The sequence below is a fragment of the Malus domestica genome, chromosome 01 (genome assembly GCF_042453785.1).
Source record: "Malus domestica chromosome 01, GDT2T_hap1".
In the NCBI taxonomy this organism is placed as follows: Eukaryota; Viridiplantae; Streptophyta; class Magnoliopsida; order Rosales; family Rosaceae; genus Malus; species Malus domestica.
Window position 1 is genome coordinate 17323144 of NC_091661.1, and position 25979 is coordinate 17349122.

At 36.5% G+C, this 25979-nt stretch overlaps 3 protein-coding genes and 1 non-coding gene across 4 annotated transcripts; 1 reads left to right on the forward strand and 3 right to left on the reverse strand.

Moving 5' to 3' along the window:
* Positions 1-1813: 1813 nt before the first annotated feature.
* On the forward strand, positions 1814-4454 carry LOC114822721 (calmodulin-binding receptor-like cytoplasmic kinase 2). Its single transcript, XM_070823862.1, has 6 exons — positions 1814-2194; positions 2690-2934; positions 3015-3183; positions 3334-3423; positions 3507-3808; positions 3878-4454. Exons 1-6 carry the CDS (start codon positions 1945-1947, stop codon positions 4115-4117), a joined length of 1296 nt encoding a protein of 431 aa, XP_070679963.1. The 5' UTR covers positions 1814-1944; the 3' UTR covers positions 4118-4454.
* On the reverse strand, positions 4365-11042 carry LOC114822626 (uncharacterized). Its single transcript, XM_029097573.2, has 16 exons — positions 10781-11042; positions 10276-10328; positions 9926-10031; positions 9318-9430; positions 9099-9167; positions 8628-8784; positions 8452-8528; positions 8173-8337; positions 7244-7779; positions 7026-7090; positions 6491-6570; positions 5860-5964; positions 5521-5660; positions 5277-5423; positions 4961-5113; positions 4365-4842 (listed from the first exon to the last, which is right to left on the reverse strand). The coding sequence occupies exons 1-16, from the start codon at positions 10962-10964 to the stop codon at positions 4695-4697; spliced, it is 2298 nt and encodes a 765-aa protein (XP_028953406.1). The 5' UTR covers positions 10965-11042; the 3' UTR covers positions 4365-4694.
* On the reverse strand, positions 6054-6172 carry LOC114826806 (5S ribosomal RNA). Its single transcript, XR_003775834.1, has one exon. It is a non-coding gene; the product is annotated as a 5S ribosomal RNA (ribosomal RNA).
* Positions 11043-23210: 12168 nt separating the features above from the next.
* LOC114822734 (uncharacterized) lies at positions 23211-25137 on the reverse strand. Its single transcript, XM_029097806.2, has 3 exons — positions 24776-25137; positions 24364-24425; positions 23211-24171 (listed from the first exon to the last, which is right to left on the reverse strand). The coding sequence occupies exons 1-3, from the start codon at positions 24914-24916 to the stop codon at positions 23466-23468; spliced, it is 909 nt and encodes a 302-aa protein (XP_028953639.1). The 5' UTR covers positions 24917-25137; the 3' UTR covers positions 23211-23465.
* Between the last annotated feature and the right edge of the window lie 842 nt (positions 25138-25979).

Genomic DNA, 25979 nt, shown 5'->3' on the forward strand with positions numbered 1-25979 from the left:
CCCTATCATTTTTCTCTTATTGTTGTTGGGTCACATCATTTCATCCATACAAAGAAAATCCCCTTACCATATATAATCTTTTTCTTAATTTACTTCATTTTTGCTATCACCTATATTATCAGAACAGATAAATTATAATTCTGATTAAACATCCTTCCTAATATAAGAGATGTCGATAATTGGGAGGGGTTCCTTGAAATTATGTCAATATTCTAACAAACTGGAGACTGCACTCTAGGAGTTGTTGGATTGCCATAGTCGATTAACTTCTAATCAAAGTGTTAGTAATCTTGCATCAAAATTGCAACATTACTTGATTTTGTTTGCTATACATATTGTGTATTATAAATGTGATTACAAATGTCGTATGTGCTTATAAGTTGTTGGGCTATTCCTTGTATTGCCAATTGGTTTTATGGTAGAACCTCAACTTTCTCCATGGTATCAAAGCATGTTGTCCTACGTGCGAAACCTAACGGCTACACGTGCTCCACATCACCCGAATTGTGTTGCCCATATATTAGGCTTGAAAATTCGCTACACGTGAGAGGCATTGTTGAGAATGAATCTCACATCGATGAGAGAAAGAACCTTAAATATGCTTATAAGTAGTTGAAGTACTTCCTATATATTATCAATTGATTTTATGGTTTAATCTCAACTTTTTTTACATCACATCAATTATGGTGTTGCAATTTTGTTTGGTAGGAGGTGTGCACAAATTATACATGTCACTCACGCTAAAGAATGGAGACAGGCATGTTTGAGCTACCAAAAGAACACGGCAGGGCATGTTTCTTAGACATGTTACAAAGGGTAGGATCTGTCGGTCCAATGTTTTCACATTCACTTCTTCAAACTGAAACCAAAAAGTCGACGAAATCTTATTAAAATCTTGTGATAAAGAAATGGATATTAATAGGAAAATATTCAAAACACAAGGTTAATTTCACTTGCACATTTTTAGTATGGAGTTGGTGACGGTTTTTTCATTGTTTGTAATTTGATAAGGGAAGTGTTATTATCACTCTAAAAATCTCATTCTACATTCCTCACAAGTGTATTTTTCTTTCCAAATATAGAAAATTTGAAGTGTAGAATGAGATTTTTGGAGTGCCAATAACAATGCCCTTTGATAAATAAACAATAAGATGCAAATCAAACACAATGGGTCATTCTGTCAATTTAAAAACGAAGATAATATTTGTTATAAGACGTAACACTCATTGTTCATTATGTTCGTTTTTCGCTTACATAAATACCAGAATGATCATAGATGGATTAAGAGAAGTCATAAAAGTTACAACCAACCAACAAATATAATTTCTTTTAGGAAAAAGTCCCTAACCTTTTGAATTTAGAGATAAGAGAAGTCATAAAAGTTACAACCAACCAACAAATATAAAAGTTACAATCAATCTCGTGTCTCTATAAAGTAAAAAGATAATGTTAGGAAGATCAAAATTTTAAAATAAAGTGAAAATAAACGCATTGAATAACTTATTAAAAATGACATTAAACTAAAAAAAGTTGAAATGTTATATCTAATGTCGTTTTCAATTAACTTATCAAGCGATAATAGACGAAAGAAATCGAAGATAAAATCTCAAGCAAAGATAATACATGTTTGATTACTTGAACTACGAATCTTTCTCATAGTTTTTACATTTTTAGAGTAGAGTGATAAAAAGATTTTAATTGAAAATCTTGCACCGAAAATGAAACCCAACTATTTTGCACCTGGTCCTACTCTTTGACACGCTTGAGTCCTGGACTACAACGGCGCACGTTAGCCTCGCTCATCTTTTGAAAAATCAAAGTCTTCTCTCCTCTCTCTCTCTCTCTCTCTCTCTCTCTCTCTCTCTTAACTTTCCACAGCTTACAACTACCCGCCATTTCTACGTCTACGTCCCATCTCTCCGGTACCCTCTCTCTTTCTCTGAAATGAGGCGAACCCCATCGTACCGACGCCGTAGCCTTACGTCCGACCCGCGGAGCACCCCGGACCGGATCCCCTACTCTCCTAGCTCGTCCTACTCCGACTCCTCAACCGGACCGAAATCCAGCTCTGGCCGGAGCGTGGTCGCTGTTGCCGCCCGCTCCGTCGCCGGAGCCTTCGTCTCGTGCTTCACTCCGCCGGAGACCAAGAGCTCCGTAAGCTTCGCGGGTTCTGAAGAGTTCAGAGCTCCCTCCGGTAATTCCATTTCCGTAACTTTTTCTTTTCAAGAATTTAAGCTGAGTCTGGTAAAAACTGTAGAGATATTTCGTAGAGATGGAATTTTAGAAATTCATGTAAACATGTTAGAACTTACTTGTACTTCTTTTCTTATAAACATGTTAGAAATTCTTTTTGAAAACCCCAGTGCTCTTCGGAAGAGCTAAGCGTTTTTACGATCCACAAGTACTTTTAAGATTTCTACTAAACTAAACGTCGTTAGAAGCAACTTTTGTTGTGGAAAACACTTTTAGCCATTACAGAAGCAACCCGCGGTTATGAATAAATTTTCCGACTTTTTTTATTTAATCCTTAGGAAAACCAACGAAAAGTTTGTATAATGTATCTAATGGCTGCCATTTGTTTTCTTCTCTGTTATTTTTTATTCATATTTTTAAGAAGAGAAAAAATGATTAAAACAAATTAGTTTGTCTGTTTAATGAGGTAGACTGATCAACTAAGTTGATTTTGTAGTATTTTCGGATGCTTCGAGAGATGGGAGAGAGAGAAGATGCAGTTCAAATCGAGGCATCTACTCCAATCCCAATAACTCAAGGCATGAGAGTGAGCCCGGGAGTGTAAAGTTCACCATGGAAGAGATAAACAAGGCCACAAAGAGCTTCTCTCCCTCTTGCAAGATTGGACAAGGTGGTTTTGGGACGGTTTATAAGGGGAGACTCGAAGACGGGACCTTTGTTGCAGTCAAACGCGCTAAAAAGGTCCGGTACAAGTGTGTTATAGGGCTAAAACCGCGGTGCGATATAGTATTAACTGAGGACGTGGGTATTTTTGTTTGCAGAGTGTATATGACAAGCATTTGGGAGTGGAATTCCGAAGCGAGATTCAAATGCTGGCGCAGGTGGAGCATTTGAGTTTGGTCAAGTTCTACGGGTACTTGGAGCATGAAGATGAAAAGATTGTTGTTGTCGAGTATGTTCCTAATGGAACCCTCAGGCAACATTTGGATTGTAAGTTCTATTTGTGTTACTCTCTCTTTTGCTCTCTTCCTTTCTGTGTGCTGTGTGTGCATGTGAGCTCGAATGAGCGTGTATCTGTGCACCTTGGCTCCTCAATGCATCACCTTGAGTGCCTGAGATGTGATACAAGGCGTAATGCAGGTTTGCATGGTGAGATTCTTGACCTTGCAGCGCGGCTGGACATTGCAATTGAAGTGGCTCATGCCGTCACCTATCTGCATATGTACACAGGTAAATCTCCAGTTTTAGTTCTCTGAGAGTTGTAGAATTTTTGTGACGGAACTAACCAGACCATGCTTCGGCTTCCTTGGCAGATCATCCGATTATTCATAGAGACATAAAGTCGTCCAACATTCTCTTAACGGAAAACTTCAGGGCCAAGGTAGCTGATTTTGGTTTTGCTAGGCTTGCTGCTGATAGCGACTCAGGTGCCACCCATGTTTCTACTCAAGTTAAAGGAACCGCTGGCTACTTGGACCCTGAGTACCTGAGAACCTATCAACTCACGGAGAAGAGTGATGTCTACTCATTTGGTGTGCTCCTGGTTGAGCTAGTTACAGGCAGGCGTCCGATTGAACCTAAACGGGAAACCAAGGAACGAATAACTGCAAAATGGGTAAGAACTTCTCCTCTCTTGAGCTAGTTTACATGGGAATTTAGTGCATGACTTGGGTTGGTTTTGCAGGCTATGAAGAAGTTTACCAATGGAGATGCTCTTTCGATTTTGGACCCGAGGTTAGAACGGACAGCAGCAAGTAATCTAGCCATCGAAAAGATTCTTGAACTAGCGTTACAATGCTTGGCTCCACGCAGACAGAACCGGCCTAGCATGAGGAGGTGCGCGGAGATCCTCTGGAGCATCCGTAAGGATTACAAAGAGGTACTAGCTTCAGACTTCTGTTCATTTTCTAGCCGTAGTACTTGAGCATGAGAAGAGTGGCAAAATAACGATCTTCGGGCTCCCATGGAATGTGAAGATAATATGGTTTTATCGGAGATAGAACACGAAGAGCGTTGCGTTTTGTAAAAAAGAACTACACAGTAAATGTGCATGCACAATTTGAGTAGGAAAGCCAAGTAATTTCTTGAAGAACGGATCTGGAGGAGGGGAACAATATTGTATTTTGGTCTGTCGAAATTTTATCTGTATGTTAATTGTTCTGGGAGTATACTGCATTCGACATGAGTGTATTCCTTATTAGATATACGAACATATTATGATTACAATTACAAAGGGTACATGACCAGTTGATTTAGCGTTACTCAGTCTGTACTTGGTTAGAAATCACTCAGTCCCTACTTTAGTTTCCACCAAGGCCCTTCAATAACTTTCTCATCTTTCTCCAACTCATAATACTTCCTATCTATCCAGTAAGATATTCACAAACCTCCCATCTCCCAAAACATTCTCTCTTGGCAGTAAAAAAAAAAAAAAAAAAAAAAAAAAAATCTCTTTTTCTTATAACCTTAACCCTGCAAAATTTCCCGTACTACTCTTCTCGTTACTCACCTCTTGAAAATGAATCTTGTCGAGTCAATTCATAGGCTCCAGTCGGTGGTATCTGATTCTCAGTATCTACCGTACTTGCAGGACTTTCTTTTGAGCATAGGAAGAAGAAGGAAGATGTATATATTGTCATGTGCCAAATGCTGCAGATCATTTTATGCACCAATCATGAGAGAGAGAGAGAGAGAGAGAGAGAGAGAGAGAGAGAGAGAGAGAGAGAGAGAGAGAGAGAGGAGGAAGATTTTCATGATATAACTATACCTGTGCCAAATCCAGTAGCTTTCATTGGTTTCCAGTACCCAGCTACTTGCTGCAATGGCTAATGCTACTAAACCTGCAAGTATAAAACCCCAGCGAAATCTTCTAAAAGTTGTCTTAATGAGATTCTTGAGCCATCCGTTAACAGCTTGGAGTCTGCGTAATCCGTTGGTATTTTAGAAAAGGAAATGGAATGGATAAGCATATATATAAACTCCAACATATATATGTTACCACAAAAGTTAACGGGCTACCCTCAACTTATCTACTAGGGCTATTATATTCAAATAGGGTTTGCAAACTTAAAATAACATCGTACCGTTCCAAGGATACCCACCTCTCAAGCATATTTAAGGAGAATCTGGTCGAAAATGAAAATGACCTAAACTTGGTTGACAATTCTATCAGCCACCCAATAAGAAGAGCAATGGTTCCAATTACTATAACTAGAATAATATTCCCCGGCCTGCAAATTTCAACATGGTTAGATGCATGACGCAAGTACTAAAAAACCAAGTCCAGATTTAAAATGCACTGAAACTGTGTCCATCAACTCAAGATACCTTCTGGCCTTAGTATAAACCATGAGTGCAGTAAGAAGTGCAACGGCTGTGTGTAATGCTCTCTTAAGATCGTCCTCAACTGTGCCTAGGTACACAAATGTGCTCCCTACGGCCATGAAAGAAAGCCAGACGTCCATGAACTGAAAATTCGAGATAACTAATTCATCATACAGATTTAATGCAGTATATAACTGCTTAGTTACGCGATACCACGGATTTGTCAACTTCAAATGGGTCCAGGCTTTTGCCACTACTTGCATATCGCGTTCTCATTCCTTATTGCAACAAAAGTTTCGACCATTAGTTATTTCTTTAAGGAAAAGAGACAAAGAAGTGTACCTGTAAGACACCAAAAGCCAGAGGACACCAGGTTCCCACATCACATGCATGATATATTCCGCTTGCAATTCCACTAGATGTAAATATCACCCACTCTGCCAATGCCTGTAAACAGATATTATGATCAACTTGTTACAACACAACACAACACAACACAACAAAGCCTTTTCCCACCAGGTGGGGTCTGCTGTGGGGGGATGCAACATAAGGACTTCCTAGGCGGTCACCCATCCTAGTACTACTCTTGCCCAAACTCGTTTAACTTCGGAGTTTGGATGGAATCCGGTGCATGTGAGCTGGTATGATCGCATCCAAGGATTCGACGTAAGATAGGAGTGCCAGCTGTCGACTACCTGACACACTCCCCCTCCTCTTTTATCCGGGCTTGGGACCACTTACACAGGCGGAGTTTATGATCAACTTGTTAAAAGCAAAAAAAAGGTTTCCGGTTGGATAATGAAAATTGTCTAAATTTCAGAATTGAGTCAAACCAACATGGCATCAGTTTAGTGTCCACTTAGGATAATCTTACGGAGAGTACTGTCGCAAACTTCAACTAGTAATATATTATTACATTATGTTTGAAGAAGTCTAGTTATTGTGAATCAAAGTTAAGTTATAAGAGGATTACCTTCTGTCGAAGGGCCCAAAATGCAGGAAGTGCTGCTGCAGCATTTGACGCAATAAGAAAAATGGATTGCCATACGTGCCCTATGCCAATTTTCATGAGGGAAATAAGTAAGAGAACAACTGTAGAGCATAATAATCAATCTTGGATAGTTTGCAACGTAAACAATAACTTTGTAGAAAACCACTTCAAACTAACTATATCAGATTCAGGGCCTATGTCATCCAAACTAAGTAGATACAGTATGTACTTAGACAAGTTTATATTGTTTCCAAAAACATCTTTTTCATTAAATGATGCAATTTGATCATCTACATTTTATTTCTTCAAACTAGCAGACTCAATTTTTGCAGATTTTTCCCTGACACTTTCTATTTCAATTTGCTTCCTGGAAGAAAATTTATATTACCGGCTCCATGACAAACGAACCTTATTCAATAAAAAAGACTAAATTAGCAAATTTTGAACTCCAGAAATAAAAAAGACCAACAGCATAGAGAACAATTTTGTATAAGTTCACCGCTGAAATAACACATACCATGAGGTGTTACAAGTTCAATGCTACAGTCAAAGCCACCATGATCTGGATCACATGAGCAGAAGCTGATAAAAAAAATTAAAATTAGAAAACTATACTGATCGCAATAAGGTGTCAGCTATCTTCCTGATCAAGAAATTAAAACATAGGTGTTCCAAAAAAGGAAACTTAAGAACACAGTAGATAAGAAATCCTAAGGGGAAGGATTAAACAAAAACCTGTATGATGCCAATCCACTAGCATCCAACGCAGTTTCGCATTTTCCATGTGAAGAGCACCTTCTCGGGCATCTTTCAAGGGAAACAGACATGATAGTCGGAACTTTCGAAGCATCACTGGTGGTGATGAGATGCTTTAGACCAAAACCCCAAGTTCCTTCTCTAATGTACAAAATGTAAAAATCGACCTTGTCTTCACTTGAATTATATAAGTTAAAAAACATGGAGCCATGGCTACTGCTTGTCCTGTTCGAATAAAAATAGTCCCAGCTAGCAAGAGATGGTAATCCACCGTATCTAGCATATACTTCATAGTTAACCTTGTCATCAGAGTTTAATCGAATGTGCATATGTCCTCCAGCTGCTCCACGGGGAATGTCCATCACAAAGTAAGTCCATGTTTCTTCTGGTTGTCCGCCATGCGAGGAGTTGGTTAAAAGACGATCAAGAGGAAAATTGGCTGACTCAGGAGGTACTTTTTCACTGATGAGTAAATAGTAGTATTCAAAGTAGCTTGAACCTTTCCTCAGTGATGTCTGCAGACAACCATTCTCAGCTTGTCAACAAAATTATTCCTGCCAATAAGTTTCTTGAAGCATCAAGAATAAAATTAAATACTACAGAAAATAAGAACATCCATCTAATAAGTACATCCACCTTGATCTCAGAATCTTTCTTTAATCGCTATTGTTTCTGCATTTTTAGGCCACTACAAGTCAATTCTTAAAATATTCTGCTAGCACGCCCTTCTTATACCCGTCAGTGCAAACTTACTTCAAAATATATACTTAACGTTTTAATCTTCACCACTAATGCATACAAGTATTAACAATATCAATATGGAAATTAAACAAATAATCTACTACTTTGAAGAAATTAATACTTTCAAGAACTTTCATAAGCAGAAACACATTTATCAGCAAGCCCACCTGAAGGGTGTACATTTCCCATGTACAATTTGCTCCGGCCTTGCCCTCCGGACATTCAAGCAGTTTTGATTCCAAGGAATAACAAACTTTTGTGTCAGTATCCAGACTCCCTTCAAGCTCTTTTGAAACGTTGAGAGGTAAAACAGTAACATACCAGCGACCGACCTTTGGAAATTGAATGACCAATGAGGATTTGTTTATATTACTGGAATAGTCATGCACAGTTTCTGTAGGTAATGCACCATGCCGTGCATAAAACATTAAATTAATATCACTAACATTCTTGGTGTTATCTGAAGATGTTACATTTAACCAAACATCCTTCGCCAAAATTTTCAACTCGTGTGATACTCCCACTACATCCAAAGAGTAGAATTTGGGCTCACCATCTCCATGACAAGTGCCAAAATTGTTTTTACATGAAATTACATATTCAATTGTTTGGTTATACAAACCAGCTTCTGAAGAATTGTCTGCAGCACTGTAACTGTTAGATTGAGCACATGAAAGTGTGTTAATTGTCTGATTGCAGTCTGGGCCCCACATGGTTAGGGTCGTACATCCTTCCACAGTGATATTGGCACTGAATGAGTATGATGGGGCGCGATTAATCTGCAATGTCAGCATAGTAGCCTCAATTAAGAATTCAAATGAATGTAAACTTCAAGAGGCTACTATCCCTTATTAGTGTGATGGGGCGCGATTAATCTGCAATGTTATCCATTATTAGTGCATTAAGACCCTTCGACGGAAAAGAAATTTATATAAATATATATGTATGTTTTGAAGTGAGGTATGAACAACAAAACTTCATCGCATACAGTAAACAGGGAACTAATGGTTTCAGGTGCATGAATAACAGCATTCCCAAACAGCAGAGCAAATCAACACAAGAACTATAAAATGTAAATGATAATAGAACATACCATCTTTGATTGTGTCCTTGTAGGTCCAATTCCATTGAAAAGACCGAAATACCAAACTCCTGGAGAAATCTGAATTACAATTCCATTAGACACTGTATATAAACTTTTCTTTGGTATATAGAATATAAAATTTTGTTCAGAAAAACATGAAAATATTCTCAAAGCAAACTTTCCCTCTCCAAAAGTGTACAAAAATAAGTAAAAGGTTTGATGATAGACCTGCTCATTTGTCAACTTGAGTGTAAAATTCTTTTGCATAGGATAGCACTGCTGTGAACTCTGAAGAGCTTGTATTCCCTTATAGGAACCATTGTAGAGGGGAGCGAGAACTGCTATATCAGTAAATTCATTCAATGCTATGATGAATCATTGTTCAAATAGAATTCAAAGTAATATAAAATAAGGGCAACTGAAAAACTAAATGTGTTTATGCAAAAAAACGTGAAACAAATTGCTTGTGTATACCAGTTGTACTTGTCCTTGATTAACCACACACACGGATAAATTCATGTTAAGTAATAGTTGAAAAGCACTTTTGACAAAATGGCCCAGCAGTCAGATTTGTTGGGGATACTTAACGCTTATCCGAAGAGAAGGAAACTAATCAAGGCAGACTCGGCAGTCCTGACACTCCTAAGGTATCTGTCAAGTCAAAATCTTGTGGAATACTTTTGACATGCATGTTGATCAGAAACGTAAAACTACAGGGGACAAAGCATCAGATAGAACAGAAACACAAAGTACACATGTGGCTAGAGACTACGGAGTAATATTATTTTACCGACACTTCAATTTAGTCAGTTCATCTAAAGCTGAGTGACATATACCTGAATTCACTAGAGAAGTGTTAACATACGGCAGTGGGAGGCTACCAGCTCGGAAGCAAATCAATGGTAACTCAACTTTAGGAACCTTTTCTATGTCTCCAGCAGCCTGAAAATAATTTGAATCATTAGCAAGGATGCAGAGTAATCATAATGTATTCAACTATAGTTTTGATTTACAGGCTTGTTTCTTATGGAAAGGAAAGCAATCACAAATTCAGATAACCACTTTCATTTGGGAATCAGCTCTCGGGCAAGTACAAGGTATACCTTTCCAGTTTCCACCTCAAATTACTAAGACATTGTTGACAAAAGAAAAAGCGGAAAATTTGAACCTTGGTAAGCATACTTACAAGTTCCACGTTCGAATTCATTGCTATCGACGAGAACCATGGTGGCATTTCAACTAGAACAAGGCAAAACAGCAAAACCAGTTAGGAATTGCATAACTAACCATTAGATATACAATTCTGAATATAAATCAAAATTACAATCTTAAAAAAATCACTCATTACACACGATAATCGAAATAAAATACAAAATACTGAAAATCTGCTTGCTTGTGAATCAACCAATCCCATGTCAAGAACTTTCAAACATGATCACAGATAAAGCTAGCAACTTTCAGACCAAACCAAATCAAAATCGTCAAAACTTAGAATTATAGCATAATTCAACAACAAGAAAACCTATGTCGATGTACTTTACAGAATTCCAACGAAAAACAACAGAAGAAAAATTCAACATTTTGATTACGACCCCATCAAATATTACACCCCCATAATCCTCTCCATGCAATATAAAGACCGAACCAATCAATCAAATGCTTCAAAGGTTATCAAAAAGCTAATCGTTCACCTCTAATATATCGAAATCCAGAGGGTCCAATTGTGGTTGGCGGGTAGCTGAAGCTGGAGACAGTGAAGCTGTTGTACGGCCCCTGTTCGCCATACGAATAGCAGTGGACGAATAAGCAGAAAACGACGACGAATAGGCTGGGATTTAAATGGGAAGAGCAACAAAGAATCGAATTCGAAGCCATGGTAGCTTCTGATTCATGGAACAGAAAAACTACAAAGATAAATGGGTTTATTTGTTTATTAAAGTTATTTAAATGATTTTGATTAGTCACTACCCGTGGATTTTTAAATGGTTTTTTTTTTCGGACAGGATTTGTGAGTCTGACGCCTTTGACATGTGCCAGTCATCATCCATGGCTTCTGCTGTTTTGTTAGATTTTTTATTTATTTACTTAACTTTAGCCAGGGAAAGAAGGAATTGGATTCCATCCGCTTTGTGGGAATTGGATTTCATTTTAACCGTTCATCGTGTATCGTACGATAAAAAATTATTTAATTTTTTTAATTTAAAATTAAACGTAAATCGTATCTGAAGAAAATTGACCGTATTATGTACAATAAACGGTTATAATGTAGGGATCCTAGGATCCTCACAAAGTGGATCCGAGGAGGATCCTCTTCCGAGAAAGAACCTTATGTGTATTTTCAAGATTCATTTATATTTTTTTCGTAAAAAATGCGATAACTGGGGATAAGTCACAGTTATCTATTCTTTTTGGATCCAGAGATACTATGAAAAATTGTTATAGTTTATGTGAAACATTTATTAAAGTGGAGTGTATAATTTGTTTGAATTAGCGGCATAGTTTTTTTGTGCTGTTTTTTTTAATTAATACCTCACAATAGGTTAGCAATAATATGATTCAATTTCTCTATTTTAAAACACGTTTAAAACATCTTAAAATGCGTGTAATGCCGATTATAAAAAAGTATTTCGCACACGGATAATAATGTGATTAAATTAGCTGTCAAATAATTTTTTTTTTTAACAAAACATATTATCTACACCAAGGGGGAGATGGGTGGGCTTAGCCTCATAATGAACTAGCAATAATGTAAGTCAATCAGTTGTTTATTAAATATTATTTTCTCTATTTTTAAACACGTTCAAAATATCTTAAAATGCGTGTAATGCCGTTTATAAAAAAGTATTTTACACGCAAATAATAATGTGATTAAATTAGTTGTCAAATGATTTTTTTTTATCTACATTAAGGGAGGGGTGGGCTTGGCCTCACAATAAGCTAGTAATAATGTGATTCAATCAATTGTTTATTAAATATTATTTTCTCTATTCTTAATGTAAATTCTATAAAGACCGATTTTATTATGTGAATTCAATTGCTTTAATTGGTTTATGAGGGATTTCTTTATAAAGGAAAAGTTAAATATTTGAAGTAAATGAATAATCTTAAATCATGCTAGTAACATTATCATTCATTTGGTTGTTAATCCTAGTAACATTATCTTATTAACAAGAAAAAAATCTTCACTTTTGTAAAAATATATTCATTTTAATATGAGTTTATTTCTCTAGTGTAAATTGCGTGTCACTTGCACATATTGTACAAAGTTACGGGCAAAGTGTATCGTACCATATTTACAATTTTTACAGTTATAATAACAACTGTCAATGACACATAATGATGGAATTTTAAATGAGGAATCTATTTGCAAGAAAAATAATATGTCAATGTTTTGTTTTGTTTTGCAAAATTGTAACGGTTGAAAAAGCTGATTTCAAATATTGTTGTGATTACCTTTACTTGAACAATAACTCAAAATTACTACAAAATGTAATCCTCTTTGGCAGGTTTAACCCCGTTATGCCCATCCTACCCCCACATGGTTAAACCCAGGCCGGTCCTAAGATTTTGGAGGCCATGTGCAAGACTCAAACAGAGACCCTTACAAGGTCTAAATTTTGGTTGCTATATTTTCTTGTATATTTTATATTTTATCTTTTTTGTGTGTATAAATTGATATAAACGCAAAAGAAATTAAATAAAAAAGAAGCATGGTTTGGTGGCTATGTATATGCATTCCTTATGTTTTTGAGTTTGAAACTCCTTACTTTTTAAATACAAAAAGCATGGTGTGGTGGCATATCATATCACCGTACATATATTATAATCAGAACAACTCATGCTCTTTATTATGAACTAGTTAAACAGATCATTGGTTATGATATTGTCGCATCTTATAATGAACTGTTAGTTTTTTTTATTGCATTTTTTCTCACTCCCTAAAGTGAGGATGATTCTAACCCCCACTCGGTTGATTGTCGTTAGATTAGTTAGAATTCAAGATTTGTGTATTAAATCAATTAAACCAAATTAATTTAACGGTAATCAATAAGGGATGAGCATCACCTGCTCACCTCCACTTTAGTGTTGTGAGCAAAGTTGTATTATATTTAATATATATATATATATATATATATATATATATATATAGATGACTAAATGGTCTTCAAATAGAATGAAAATTAGACGATCCTTAAAAGTTGACCAAAGAATAAATGAATGACATGTATTCGATTAAATGATATCATATATGGAAATGGGGGTATTAAAGATTTTATGTCACAACCCGACCCGGGCCCCCACCACATCTCGGGCTCAACTCCATCATAGCATGATATTGTCGACTTTGGGTCTCGACCACGCCCTCCACTTTAGTGTTGTGAGCAAAGTTGTATTATATTTAATATATATATATATATATATATATATATATATATATATATATATATATATATATATGGATGACTAAATGGTTTTCAAATAGAATGAAAATTAGACGATCCTTAAAAGTTGACCAAAGAATAAATGAATGACATGTATTCGATTAAATGATATCATATATGGAAATGGGGGTATTAAAGATTTTATGCCACAACCCGACCCGGGCCCCCACCACATCCCGGGCTCAAATCCATCGTAGCACGATATTGTCGACTTTGGGCTCCGACCACACCCTCACGGTTTTGTTTTTGGAACTCACACGAGAACTTCCCGGTGGGTAAATGGAGGTTTTAAAGATTTTATGTCACAACCCACCCCGGGCCCCCACCACATCCCAGACTCGACTCCACCGTAGCACGATATTGTCCGCTTTGGGCCCCGACCACGCCTTCATGGTTTTGTTTCTGGGAACTCACACGAGAACTTCCCAGTGGGTCACCCATCCTAGGATTGCTCTCGTGCGAACTCGCTTAACTTCGAAGTTCTTACGGAACCTGAAGCCAGTGAGCTCCCAAAAGACCTCATACTAGGTAAAGATAGGAATATACATATAAGGCTTACATGATCCTCACCCCTGGGCAATGTGGGATCTTACAATCCACCCCCCTTAGGGTCCGACGTCCTCATCGGCACACTTCCAGCAGGGGATTGGCTCTGATAGAAGTGTGGTCGGGGTCCAAAGCGGACAATATTGTGCTATGGCAGAGTCGAGCCCGGGATGTGGTGGGGGCCTAGGCCGGGATGTGACATTTTATCTTTAAACTTTTAAGGATTTTAATTAATTATGATATTCCTAATCATAAATTTATCATAAAAAGTTATATTTTATAATGATAGAAATTAAACTACAAATATCTTCACCAAAAAAATAAAATAAATTAAACTACAAATATTAAAGAGAAAAGAAAAAATTAATGTAGTTCAAAAAAAGGCCCAAAAAGGTTTCTACTGGGACTCGAACCCTTACAACTTAACACACTCCCATTTTACCTTTAGAATTTCAATATTACCTTTAGAATTTCAATATTAATTTTCAAAATAGAAAATGCTTGTTTTATTAGCACACCACATATTATTGAATTCCCACCTCACAACTTAACACACTCCCATTTTACTTTTTTTTTTAAATTAAAATTTATCTTAATCCAACCCCACATACTTTCTCGTAATACCCTCACACCTCCACTCTTCACATCTTAGGTGCAAATACATATTTATGTTTTTATATTTATTTTTTACACTCCCTGCTATTCACATCTTCGGATTTTTGTGATCAGATATGACTAAGGGTGGTTAGATGTGTGATTCTCATCACCAACCATAATTTTTTCAAGGGATATCATTCATAACGCATGTCACAGCCCGTCCCAGAGATGTGTGTTATTTATTTATCGACGGCATAAAATTACCTAAATACCCTTGGACGTTGATAAGTATTATGGGATGTTGTGGTTTAGACTTAAGATTGTGGACCAATTAGCTATATTCCTCTATTATTGGACCCAATTAGAACTAAGTGTTCTTTTAGTTGTGATTGGTGGCTTTTGGACCACATATACCCACTTACCTTCTCTCTCTATCTCCCTCTCGGCATTTTCGTAAGGACAACCCAGAAACCACCTCAAATCTTGAAGATCGAAACCAATGTAAGTATCTTCGTGTTCCTTGTGACCTTAGGAATCCATTGGTACAGGTTTTAGAACCTGAAACCTTTGAAAACCCCGTGAAACCTAACCTTTAATTTGTGCACTGTTCATGCGCACGTAAAACCTTGTGTTTCAAGGAATTTTAAGCTCATAGAGAGCTTTTGGAGGTCCCAAAGAGGCTCGGGGTAGTTCGTTTGAAGAATTTGGACGTCGGGAAGCCTAGATACGAAGAGTTGCAGAGGTCACGGGATTTTCGAGCTTGCTCCAATGTGATTTCATGAGATTTGAAGCTTCAAATAGGTATAACGCCATTCTTCTCACTTTAAGCTTTCATTTGGTTCAAATTTCGAAGAAAATGGTTGAAAAATGAGTGAGAATAGACGGTTAGAAGTCTTTCCTAGTTTTCGGTGACGGCTACGGTCGCCGGAGTTCTGAGGTAGGAGACGACAGAATATTCCGTCAAGTCTGATGGAATATTCTGACGCTGTCAGTTAGTTTGGACGGTTACCGTTGGGTTTTAATGGAATATTCAGAGGAAAATTCCTAACGGCAGTTAGGGAATCCTACGGATTCCCTGCGTGTGGTGGCGCGTCTTACCGTGCACTCGCCGGCGCATGGTGGCGCGTGAAGGGTCCAAAAATTAATCTGAAAATTTGGGGATGATCCTGAGGTTGTGTAGGTCACTGTGGTATATTCATATACCCATTTTGAGCTATGTATGAAAAGTTATTAGCTAATTTTGCCTATGTACTTTAAAATAACGTTTTTATAGTTAATTCGCATATAGGTGAGACTTATCCCGAGGACGAGCGTATCCAAGGGTGACTCGGGGGCTACGACCCTTCGACTTACCAGTGAGTGGGCTTTTGGTTTTCAGTATATATTTATATACTTGATATTTTCCCAGAAATATGTGTTTAAATAATAGTATGCCATAAATGCCATGCATATAAGTTTATAATTCATACATGATTTGGTATGTGATGCTTTATATATGTCAATGTGGTGCTGTGGACGCTCATGTAAGCTCAGGTAAGTTGTGTTTGGTTATGTGAATCATCGATGATGCGATAAGTGATTGAATAATGTTGAGCTCATAAAACTGCATTTAGGGTGATTGTGATTTAGCCATAGATATGGCACATGCCTGTTTATTATGTCATCTCCCGCACCATATGCTCATATTGGATCCAATTTAGGTGCACAATCTTGTCATACAGACCTTATTTATGGTTCCGACTCGTAAGTAACTAGTGAATTATCATACAACTATTATGTAAGAGTAGTGTTGAGCATGATTGTATTACACCCATTATTGTTGTATAGACCTTTTTGTTTGGTTCCGACTCTTGTGCAGTATATTGTCGTATATGTCATAGTAGTGACTCTGGCTAGAGTAACTTTTGAGCTATGAATTCAGCCGTACAGACTACCATAGGGGTTCCAGCTCACATGTTATATTTCTATGAAATTATTCTTACCTGATTTGCTTACTCTGTTATATATTGGCATGGCATACATATGGACATGATTATGTGAAACATGAATTGAATTGATATGATTGCATATATATATTTGTGTATATGCTTATATCTCGATTATGGGAAAAATTATACATGTTTTACAGCGAAGGGTTAGTTATGTTGATAAATGAAATTGTTTTGTAAAACATTTGTTTTTGCCCACTCACGTTTTCTGTTTTGTGCCCCTCGAGGTTTTAAGTAAGATTGTTGTTGGTGGCTTGAGGATGTCGACATTTCTGACCTATCTAAATAATAGTAGGACATTCTTGGTACTGTATAACTAGTACTTGTCCTACTAGACTGCACCTAGACTTATTATGCTCTGATTAGGAGTGTTTACTTTTGTAACTAACTCCTATCACTTCCTGTTGAGTAGTGCACTCTAGTAATTCGATTTTTAATTATTCGTATATTTCCTATCATTATTGCTTCCGCACTGTGCACATGGCTACGTCACTCTCACGTGACGGCCAGCATGCCTTGATCTTGGTCGGGGTGTGTCAATGCAGCTATAGGCATGCCAATGTTGTTGAAATCACTAAAACAATGAAAACTATGAAGTCTTACTTCACGTGAAGCTTTTAAAGCATTGAATTCATATCCAATTCACCAATTTTTTTTTTTTCAATCAACATGTTTGTAGTTTCATTGGTTTGAGTTCAGTTTTGCAATGGAGGGTGAGATTGGTTTTGAGAGTTGAAGAAGATAAATAATTTTGAGATATATACGGTAAAAGTGATTTAGAGTGTATTTAGATTTTTTTTATTCATTTTAATAGCATAACATTTATTTTGTGCTAAAATGCAATAGATGTTAAATTAGTCATATTGTTCGTATAAAGACACTCTTAATGTGCCCTTTTCAAAGAGCATTTTTGTCATATCATCTCCTTATATCTGTTCTCAATCCCAACATAATAAACTGTCTTTCCACCATGTTATTTCCAATTCTCTAACTCGCAACAGTAACAACATCGCATTGAGCCTTAAAATCTATAAAATTCATAATTATGAAGTTCATATTTTGGTAAGTGGAGGTGTACTTGAAGTTACATTATGAATGATCAGTGTAACATAGGTCCATGAGCTGAAATGAGAAAACCATCAAAATAGGATCACATCTCGTTGTTTATTGACCTCAAGACAATTCAACACTTCTTAACCTTTTTCTTTTACAAATTTTGATTTTTACACTGTTATTGAATTTTCAATGCAATAATGTAGCGTGACTATCAAGTGTCACATACCTAGTAAGAAAACTTTGACTTATCAATTAGATTCATTGCCTTTTATTCTATCAAATTACAAAAAAGTATTAGGACTCCTAGCTAATAAGGATTAAAAAAATTGATGCATGTCAATTCCACAAATATGCTGCTACACTTTTACAGCGTAGTTACACTTACGTATTATGAATAAAATCTCACAAATCATTAAGCTTAAACCCATAAATTCTATCTACTATTTATTCTATTTCTGGCACGCTCAAGAAAGCTCTAACCAAACTAATAATAAATCACTATGTAACATAAGCTATCAACAAAGTGTATCGTGTAACATTTGCAACTGTTACTACATTAAACTGTTATAATCATATTGCTCAATCGTAAACTTGCAAGTGAGTGATTCATACAAACACAATCATAAATGAGAGACCTTTTTGCGAGGAAAATAATATGTCAATAATTTTTACTTTAATGAGTCAAAATAGAGATACCATTGAATTTTTTATATTTTATTTTTCCGAATAAAGGGACAAGATGCTCACAGTTAAGCTCCTTGTGATAAAGTGAGATTCAAATGCTTGCATGTATTTTTCACAATTGCCCTTAGTAGTTATTTTCAAAAGAAGCAAAACTGATATTCTAGTTCGCCTATCTTCAAAATCCCAACATGATACCACTATTATAAGATTAACAATAAATGTTCAAGTTACCTCTATTTTTTGCGTAAATCATTTTTTAAAGATCTTTTAATAAATAAAAACAAAGATATATTCGAAGAATTAAATGTTGGTGAATACGGTGGGTGGTTAGGCATGTTTTTTTTTTCTTTCTAAATTTATGAGGGTAAGATTGAAATAGTAATGAAAAAGGTAAGAAGGAATGAGATCAACATATTTGTAGGTATTTTCTAGAGCTGCTCATTTCTTCTGTGTAAATTATTTTTTTATTAGAGATATTTTACAAAAAAATAAAATAAAAATGAAATTCGAAGGATCAGGCAAATCTAACTAATGATAACTTGTAGCTATATAAGTATGTAAGTGATGTTGCTACATAATAAAGATGGCCGCACATGTAGACATAACTATATGCACATAATCAACAATTATGATTCACATATTTACAACATAAATGCCAAACTGTCTTAAAAAAAAAAACAATATGAATCCAACGTTTTCTTTTCTCATTTGCAAAGGCTGAATTGCACTATTTATCAATTAGATGATTTTGAATTATTCACAGTTTTGCATTGGATTTCAGTGTGCTTCCCGTTTTGGCCTTGCCAAGTTTGTGTTATTACTTATTTTGCCACTGTCTCAGAAAATATATGTACACTTTATTTTTTTTCTTCTTCTTCCTTATCTATCTTCCCTCCCGCTCATCCTCGACTATGACTTCGACTCCCCGCTCTTCTCCTTCCTTTCTCTCTTTCCACCCGCTCTTCCCTCCGTGACTAATGGGTCACAATGGCAGATGACAATGATTTCGACGATTCCGGCAACGGCTGGCCTCAAGGTTGATCTCAATCGATTTCTTATCACATCAGGTAGCTTCTAGATCTATTGCATGTAAACATTTGCTTCAAATTTTTGGATTTTCCTTTTCCTCATTTTATTTGAATTATGTATTTAAATTCCCCATCTCAGATGTCTTTTGTAATTTTACGAATTCGTTTATTAATTATTATCTATTTTTTTTCATATTTATTGTATGTAATTTTTTTTTATTTTCGTATTTTTTGAATATGTTTTACAGAGGTTGTATTAATATTCCCTTGACTAGAAATTTGGGGTGTGGTACGATGTTAATATACTAATTTTCTAATTTTGGGGTTTTGCAGGAAATGCTAATGTACTGATTTTCTGGGACTAGAAACGAGATGATAATTTATCTGGTATTTATTTTATTTTGTTTATTTTTTTCTTTTATAAATTTAGGCTTGATGGACAAAATCTTGAAAATAACAGTCCTTATGCACATTGCAATTATTTTCTGTTAATTAATGCGTTCTTCACAGCCTTCATGAATTGATTATAAGACTTTGATGTAGAGGGTTGTGATGGGAACATGAAGACATATTTCTTCTCCATGAATCTTGACCCATAATCGAAGTCTTAGAAATCTAATCTTGGTATAATTTTGTATTGTAGTAGTTCACATTAGTCATTGTGTATTGCAATATTGCTCCACAATATTTAACATCTCAGTTTACAATACACAATGTTTTGCAATTGTAAATTATAATTTTGTAGTTTCAACAATCATTCATATATGATAGTCATATGCGATTTCGTAATCAACATGCATCAAACATGAACTCAACCTTATCAAATCAACACAAACCCAATTAGACGATGAAAACTTGTTGCGAGTTTTGACATCATTTATGTCAAATGAACACGAACCTGACTTGAGTATACTATGAACTCAACCACAAGCATACTGAATTTATAAAGTGCACTCATTAATCAAAAGCCACTTATATTATAGACAATAATAATTACATTCTCATAGATCTCCTGTTGTGTATTGCAAATAATATAACATTATTTGAGTTGTCAATTTAATGCGTGGTCATTGCCCAACCCATTAGAATATTTGGCTTAAAAGTGTATATGTAATCTTTTTCATTCTATTATTCCCAACAATACTACATACTGTTAATCAAACAGTAAGTGTCAGCATATATATGGTGTTTAAATTATAGTGAAGAATCCACATACTTACAAACCAGATTCCTTTTTGTTTTATATCTGTTCTTTTTTTATTTGTAATCATGATATTTTGCTTTCGAGTTCTCTTTTATGGTTATAGTTCCTCTATGTTTAGTAATGGGTCTTGGCATTAAGTTTTGCACCTTTGGGAATTTTTTAGGTTTTAATAGCTGCCCTTAACAATGCACTAACGATTTTGGACAAGGAACATGTAAGTACCCTTTTCCTTCATTGTTCCAACGTTTATAGTTTTTGTTATGTAAAAACGAACTCAATTTTTCTAAATTTATTGTCATTCGTTTTCCTAATTTTTGTTTCTAGTCTTCTAAATTAGTGCAATTTTGCATCAGAATTGTTGCATAGGCGATTGTTGATTGCATCATCTTGACATTAATATTCAACTCATTTAGCTTAAGAAATCTGTTATATGTCTCTGATTTTGTCAATAATTATGGATTGTTTGATTGGATCGCTATATCTCTTCTAACTTGGGAAAATTCTTAGAGCTTGCCTGTGGACTTAAGTATTAAATAGTTTCTCATTTTATGAAGGTAGTACCTTATAATGTTAATGAAATGCACAGTGAGTTGGAACTTCCATGTTCCAATTCCACTCCAATACCTCTGATTACACGGTAGGAGATATGGAACCTTAGTGTTCATGTTGTGAAGTGGAAATCACACCGAAGTTGACGCATATTATGTTTCTCTCATAATTGTTGAGATAGGTGTGGGACTTAAGTACCCCATTCTGTGAATAAACAGTCTAATTTTGAAAAGAAAAGTAGCATTGTGCTAAAGTTTGTTGATATTTTTTATTTTTCATTTAATTTTGTAAATGGTGCACATTGCGCATGTAACGTAACGATTGTCAAGTTAAAAAGAGAATACGTATGGTGCACATTTGGCAGTTTTCATTTATGGGTTTTGATTGCTTTTTTTTTTTTGTTTTTTTTTTTTTGTTCTTGAATTGTCATGAGTAAAGTTGCAGAAGAGGAACGTTCTGCAGACATTCTTCAAGGAAAGGCAATTCAATGAAGACTTTTTTATATTAACTTTTATTGAAATAACACGAAATAAGTTTTAATTAGTGTTAATTACTTTTGTTTTTATATAAATAGTTTTCAAATTATTTAGGTTGAGTATATGTTACCATAAACTTACCTTATGTCATAGCTTTGTTCATTTGTGATTGAGATTGGCAATGTTTGGCTGCCTAGAAAATTGGAATAGATAATATAACAATACTTCAAGAAATAATAAATACACAAGTTTTGTAATTTGCTACCTTTGTTCTTATCAGTTTCCCAAAAAGATAAAAAAAGATTTACTTTTTTGAAGTGTTAATGTATTTATTGTAATAAGAAATAGAGACTAAAGTACTTTCAATTTGTTCAAGTGGCTGCCGCTCATGCAGCAGTTTGCTTTACAAACATAAACGGTTAGCTTTCATATAATATGTTTGAGGATATTTCTACATCTTAATTTTTTTCTTTCTCTCTGGTTGCTACAAGTTTGTAATTTTACTTGCTACTTGATTATAAAAATGTAAAATTTATGAGTGTGTTTATATGACCTTTTAGCCAAATATAGGAAAATTTAATAGAAAAATAACCTCTCCACGTGCGGAGGCTCGATTTACAAATTTGTATTCGATTTTAGACATTTTTATTTGATTGATATTTTGACTTTTGTGCATATAAATAATATCTTTTGACCAATGAGTGAAAACAGAATTGTAAACATCGTTGTAAATATGTGTAAATAGGGTTGTAAAACCCACCGTTGAACATCTACTATAGTTGTACATGTATATAGAATTTTTTGGATGTTTTGTAAGGTTTTAAAAACACCCGCAACATCGAGTGGGCACACTTTTGCTAGAATATTATGAGTTCAAAGAATTTTCCAACAAAACTATATTACAAAGTTCTACAAACACGATCTGTAAGAATTGAACATGAAATCCGCAAATATAATCGGTAAAAAACTCATTGATTTCTAGACTTGTTCTGTCACTAGATCATGTTCTTTCTGAACATTTCATGTATGTATGCATTATGTTTTGCGTCTAACAACGATACAAGAAAATACTATTTCATTTCACTAGCTACTTAGATAGGGTTCGATCAAGGTTTCTTGTTTTGGTAAATGTTGTAAACTTGTAGTGAGCATTTGCCGACCCGAATATGGTAAAATTAGTAATGCATGCGCGTCCCTCCTTGTCGTTGCAAAAGATAGCACCCTACAACTATTATATATAATTACGTGCGTCATTAGATTAGAGAAGGAGATTAAGATTTAATCACCTCAACATTAATTAATCAAGGTCAAGGACTTTTTTATTAAAAAAATAAAAAATCATGTGAATACTGTGAACTCTTTAACTGAATGGGCCGCTCTCCAACTACACTGCCACGTGTCGAACTCAAAGTTGTGGACCCCAACAAAGTCCATGTTGCATGGATATAATTTGCCATAACATTTAAAACTAATTAATTTTTTTAATTTTTTGATCAAGCATCTTCCATTCAGCCACATCACCATACCCCTAACTCTAGAGAGAGAGGAGAATAACAACGCAGCTATTAAATTACGAAACTACCCTTACAATTTTGAACATGGGCTCACACAATCTTTTCGGTACATGTCACTCACACCCTAACGATAGCCCTCTCGTTTCTGTCATGTTCAGGAGAGGCACACTAGGGTCACCCGCGAGAAAACACTACATTCTGTGACACAAAATTACCTCTAAAATTTCTTAACCCTAACACCCTCCTCCTCCGAAACTAGAACACGATAATCCACTGAATTCCTTCAGCTGCCTCACATCAGGGACTTGAGCGATCTTTCCTTCACCGGCTTCCTCATCCGCCTCCTCCCGCTCTCGCCGCTGCCGTCGAGCTCATCATCATCATCCTCGTCGTCATAATTGAATTCCCCATTCGCAATTGGAGACAAGGGTGAGCGAGGACCGCTCTCATGAGGAGGAGGAGGAGGAGGAGAAGTAGTAGCAGAGCTGGTATTAGTAGCAATTTCACCCACGACCTTGGTCTCTTCCCTTTCTTTATCGCAGCCTCTCTTCCGGTTCCGACACGGGCCAAACCCCGAATAGTAATAGAACTCGTAGGGGTTAGAGGCGGATTCCTTCTTCGCCTTCTTCCGGCGGCGGCGGCCCCCATTTTCCAGCTGAACCACCCCACTCACCGCGGCAGGAGCCTTACTCGAAGAAATGTTGTGATTAATTCCATTATCCCTACTGTTTCCATTCCCGTTGGCCTTGACAATGTAGTTCGATCGAAGTAGGGAGAGGTGGTGGTTGCAGAAGGACTGCCCTTGCTTGGCTTTTTTCTTGCATTGCCACCCACGGCCGTCGTTCCGTTGGCAGCACATGCTGCCCATTCTCCCTTCTTCCACCTCCATCTCGCCCTCCGCCTTATTCGAATCCTTTTCGAATTCGACATCCTCCGCCACGGGCTCTTCTATCATTTCCAAGCGTCTTTCCTCCGTGGCATCCCTCATTGACGCCACGCTGCGTTTCGTAAGATCGTAACACAGCAACATTTCAGGGAGGCGCCGCGAGAGATTTTGAATAATAATATAATTAAGAGAGGGGAGAGAATAAAAACGAAAGGAAACAGAAAAACCCTAATGCTTGAAATAATAATAATATCGAACGAAATAGGAGAAAAACGAATCGAATCGACGAGAAGGAGAGGCTTACCTCTCGACAGCTCCGATTGAATCACCGAAGCTCCCACCGTAAAAGCTCTCTTCGACCTCCCACTACATACAAATAGCCACCCGAAACAACAAAAACCCATCAAAAACTCACATTTCCCCCTCGAAATATCACAAAAGGAAGGAAACCCATTTCCCTAATCGAGCATTAGACACTAAATACACGAAGAAAACAGGAAATTTTAGGGTTTATGACGAACCCTAATGTTAGGGGAAAAACCAACAAAACCAAGACAATAAAGAAAACCCTAGCTCCAGAAATGCAGGTAGGAAAACAGAAATTAATTACCATGAGCTCAAGGGCTTAAGAGGGGCTTCGCAGATCTACCCAGAAATTTAAAGAAAACGAAAATGGATAAAATTATCGAGCTCGAAGACAAACAGATTTAACTGACCTGGTCGGACTCCGGTCCCAAAGGAATAACATCCCAGGGGTTCCGGTTGAGCTGGCACACGTGCGGATGGAGGTCCCCAGCAGCTGGAGCATGCGAGGTGAACAGAAGGGGAGAGACCTTGGCGTTCTTCCTGATCCGCATCTTTCTTCTTCGACAGAAAAAACAAAAAAAGCTCCGAAAGAATAAACAAAGATCGTATCTGGGAGGGAAAGACAGATGGAGAGAAACCCAGAAGGGAGTGTTTGGCTGCCGGGAAATTTTTTTCTCTCACTTTCTCGAGGGTTTTCTTGGACTGTGGAGGCTATCGGGGGTGAGAGGGTTTTTTTTGTTTGCGCAGATCTCACAGTACTCGATATAATCAGGGTTTTGTTATTAACTTTTCTGTTGCCTTCTCGGCCCCTCGTATTTTATACATTTTCGATTTATAGTACGCTTTTACCATTTTAACCCTAGGTTTGGTGCTATTTACGGAGGCGAGAGGTGGGTTGGTACTGCGCCTGAAAGGAAAGCCTGCCGCTATTACACGTCACGGTATTGTCCAAAAATAATATTTAAAAAATGAAGATAATGACGGAACCGGCTTCTCTGGACACGCCCCCACAGTAAATTAAAGTGGGTCGTCTGGTCATTTCCCTTACCAACGAGAGATTTTTCATTGCGACTGAATACGGACAATGGATAGCATATAAGTGAAAGAAAGTTTTATTTTTCAATTGTTAATTTTTCAACATAAATATTTCATTACTTATAATGACACGTGGTGTTGCACTCGGTGTTTCGAGCACATAGAAACACCCAAAGTCTTTTGTGGTAGCAGGATCATGGGGGAGGGAGGTGGCGCGTGGGTTGAAATATTGGCGAGCCGCGCTCGGGGGGAGCAAGTGGCGAGCACGAATGGCCCACGGGCAAGTGTTGGATGAGTGTACGTGTGCGTGGGATATTGGAGGAAATTGGGTTCGAGTCAACAGAACGGACGGCTGAAATGGAATCTGATGATAAGATTGATGAGGTGGCACGGCATCCGATACCGGGATTGGGTTGTGCTACGTGTCGGTATGAGGTGGGACTGTTGATAATTTGATATCCATTTTAGCTGATGTTTTAGGGTTTTTATTTAAATTTTTTCTTTACGTTTTTTTGCTTTTTTTTGTTTCGTTTTATTTAACTGTTCGGTTTAGATATTTTATGACTGTCCATAAGTGGG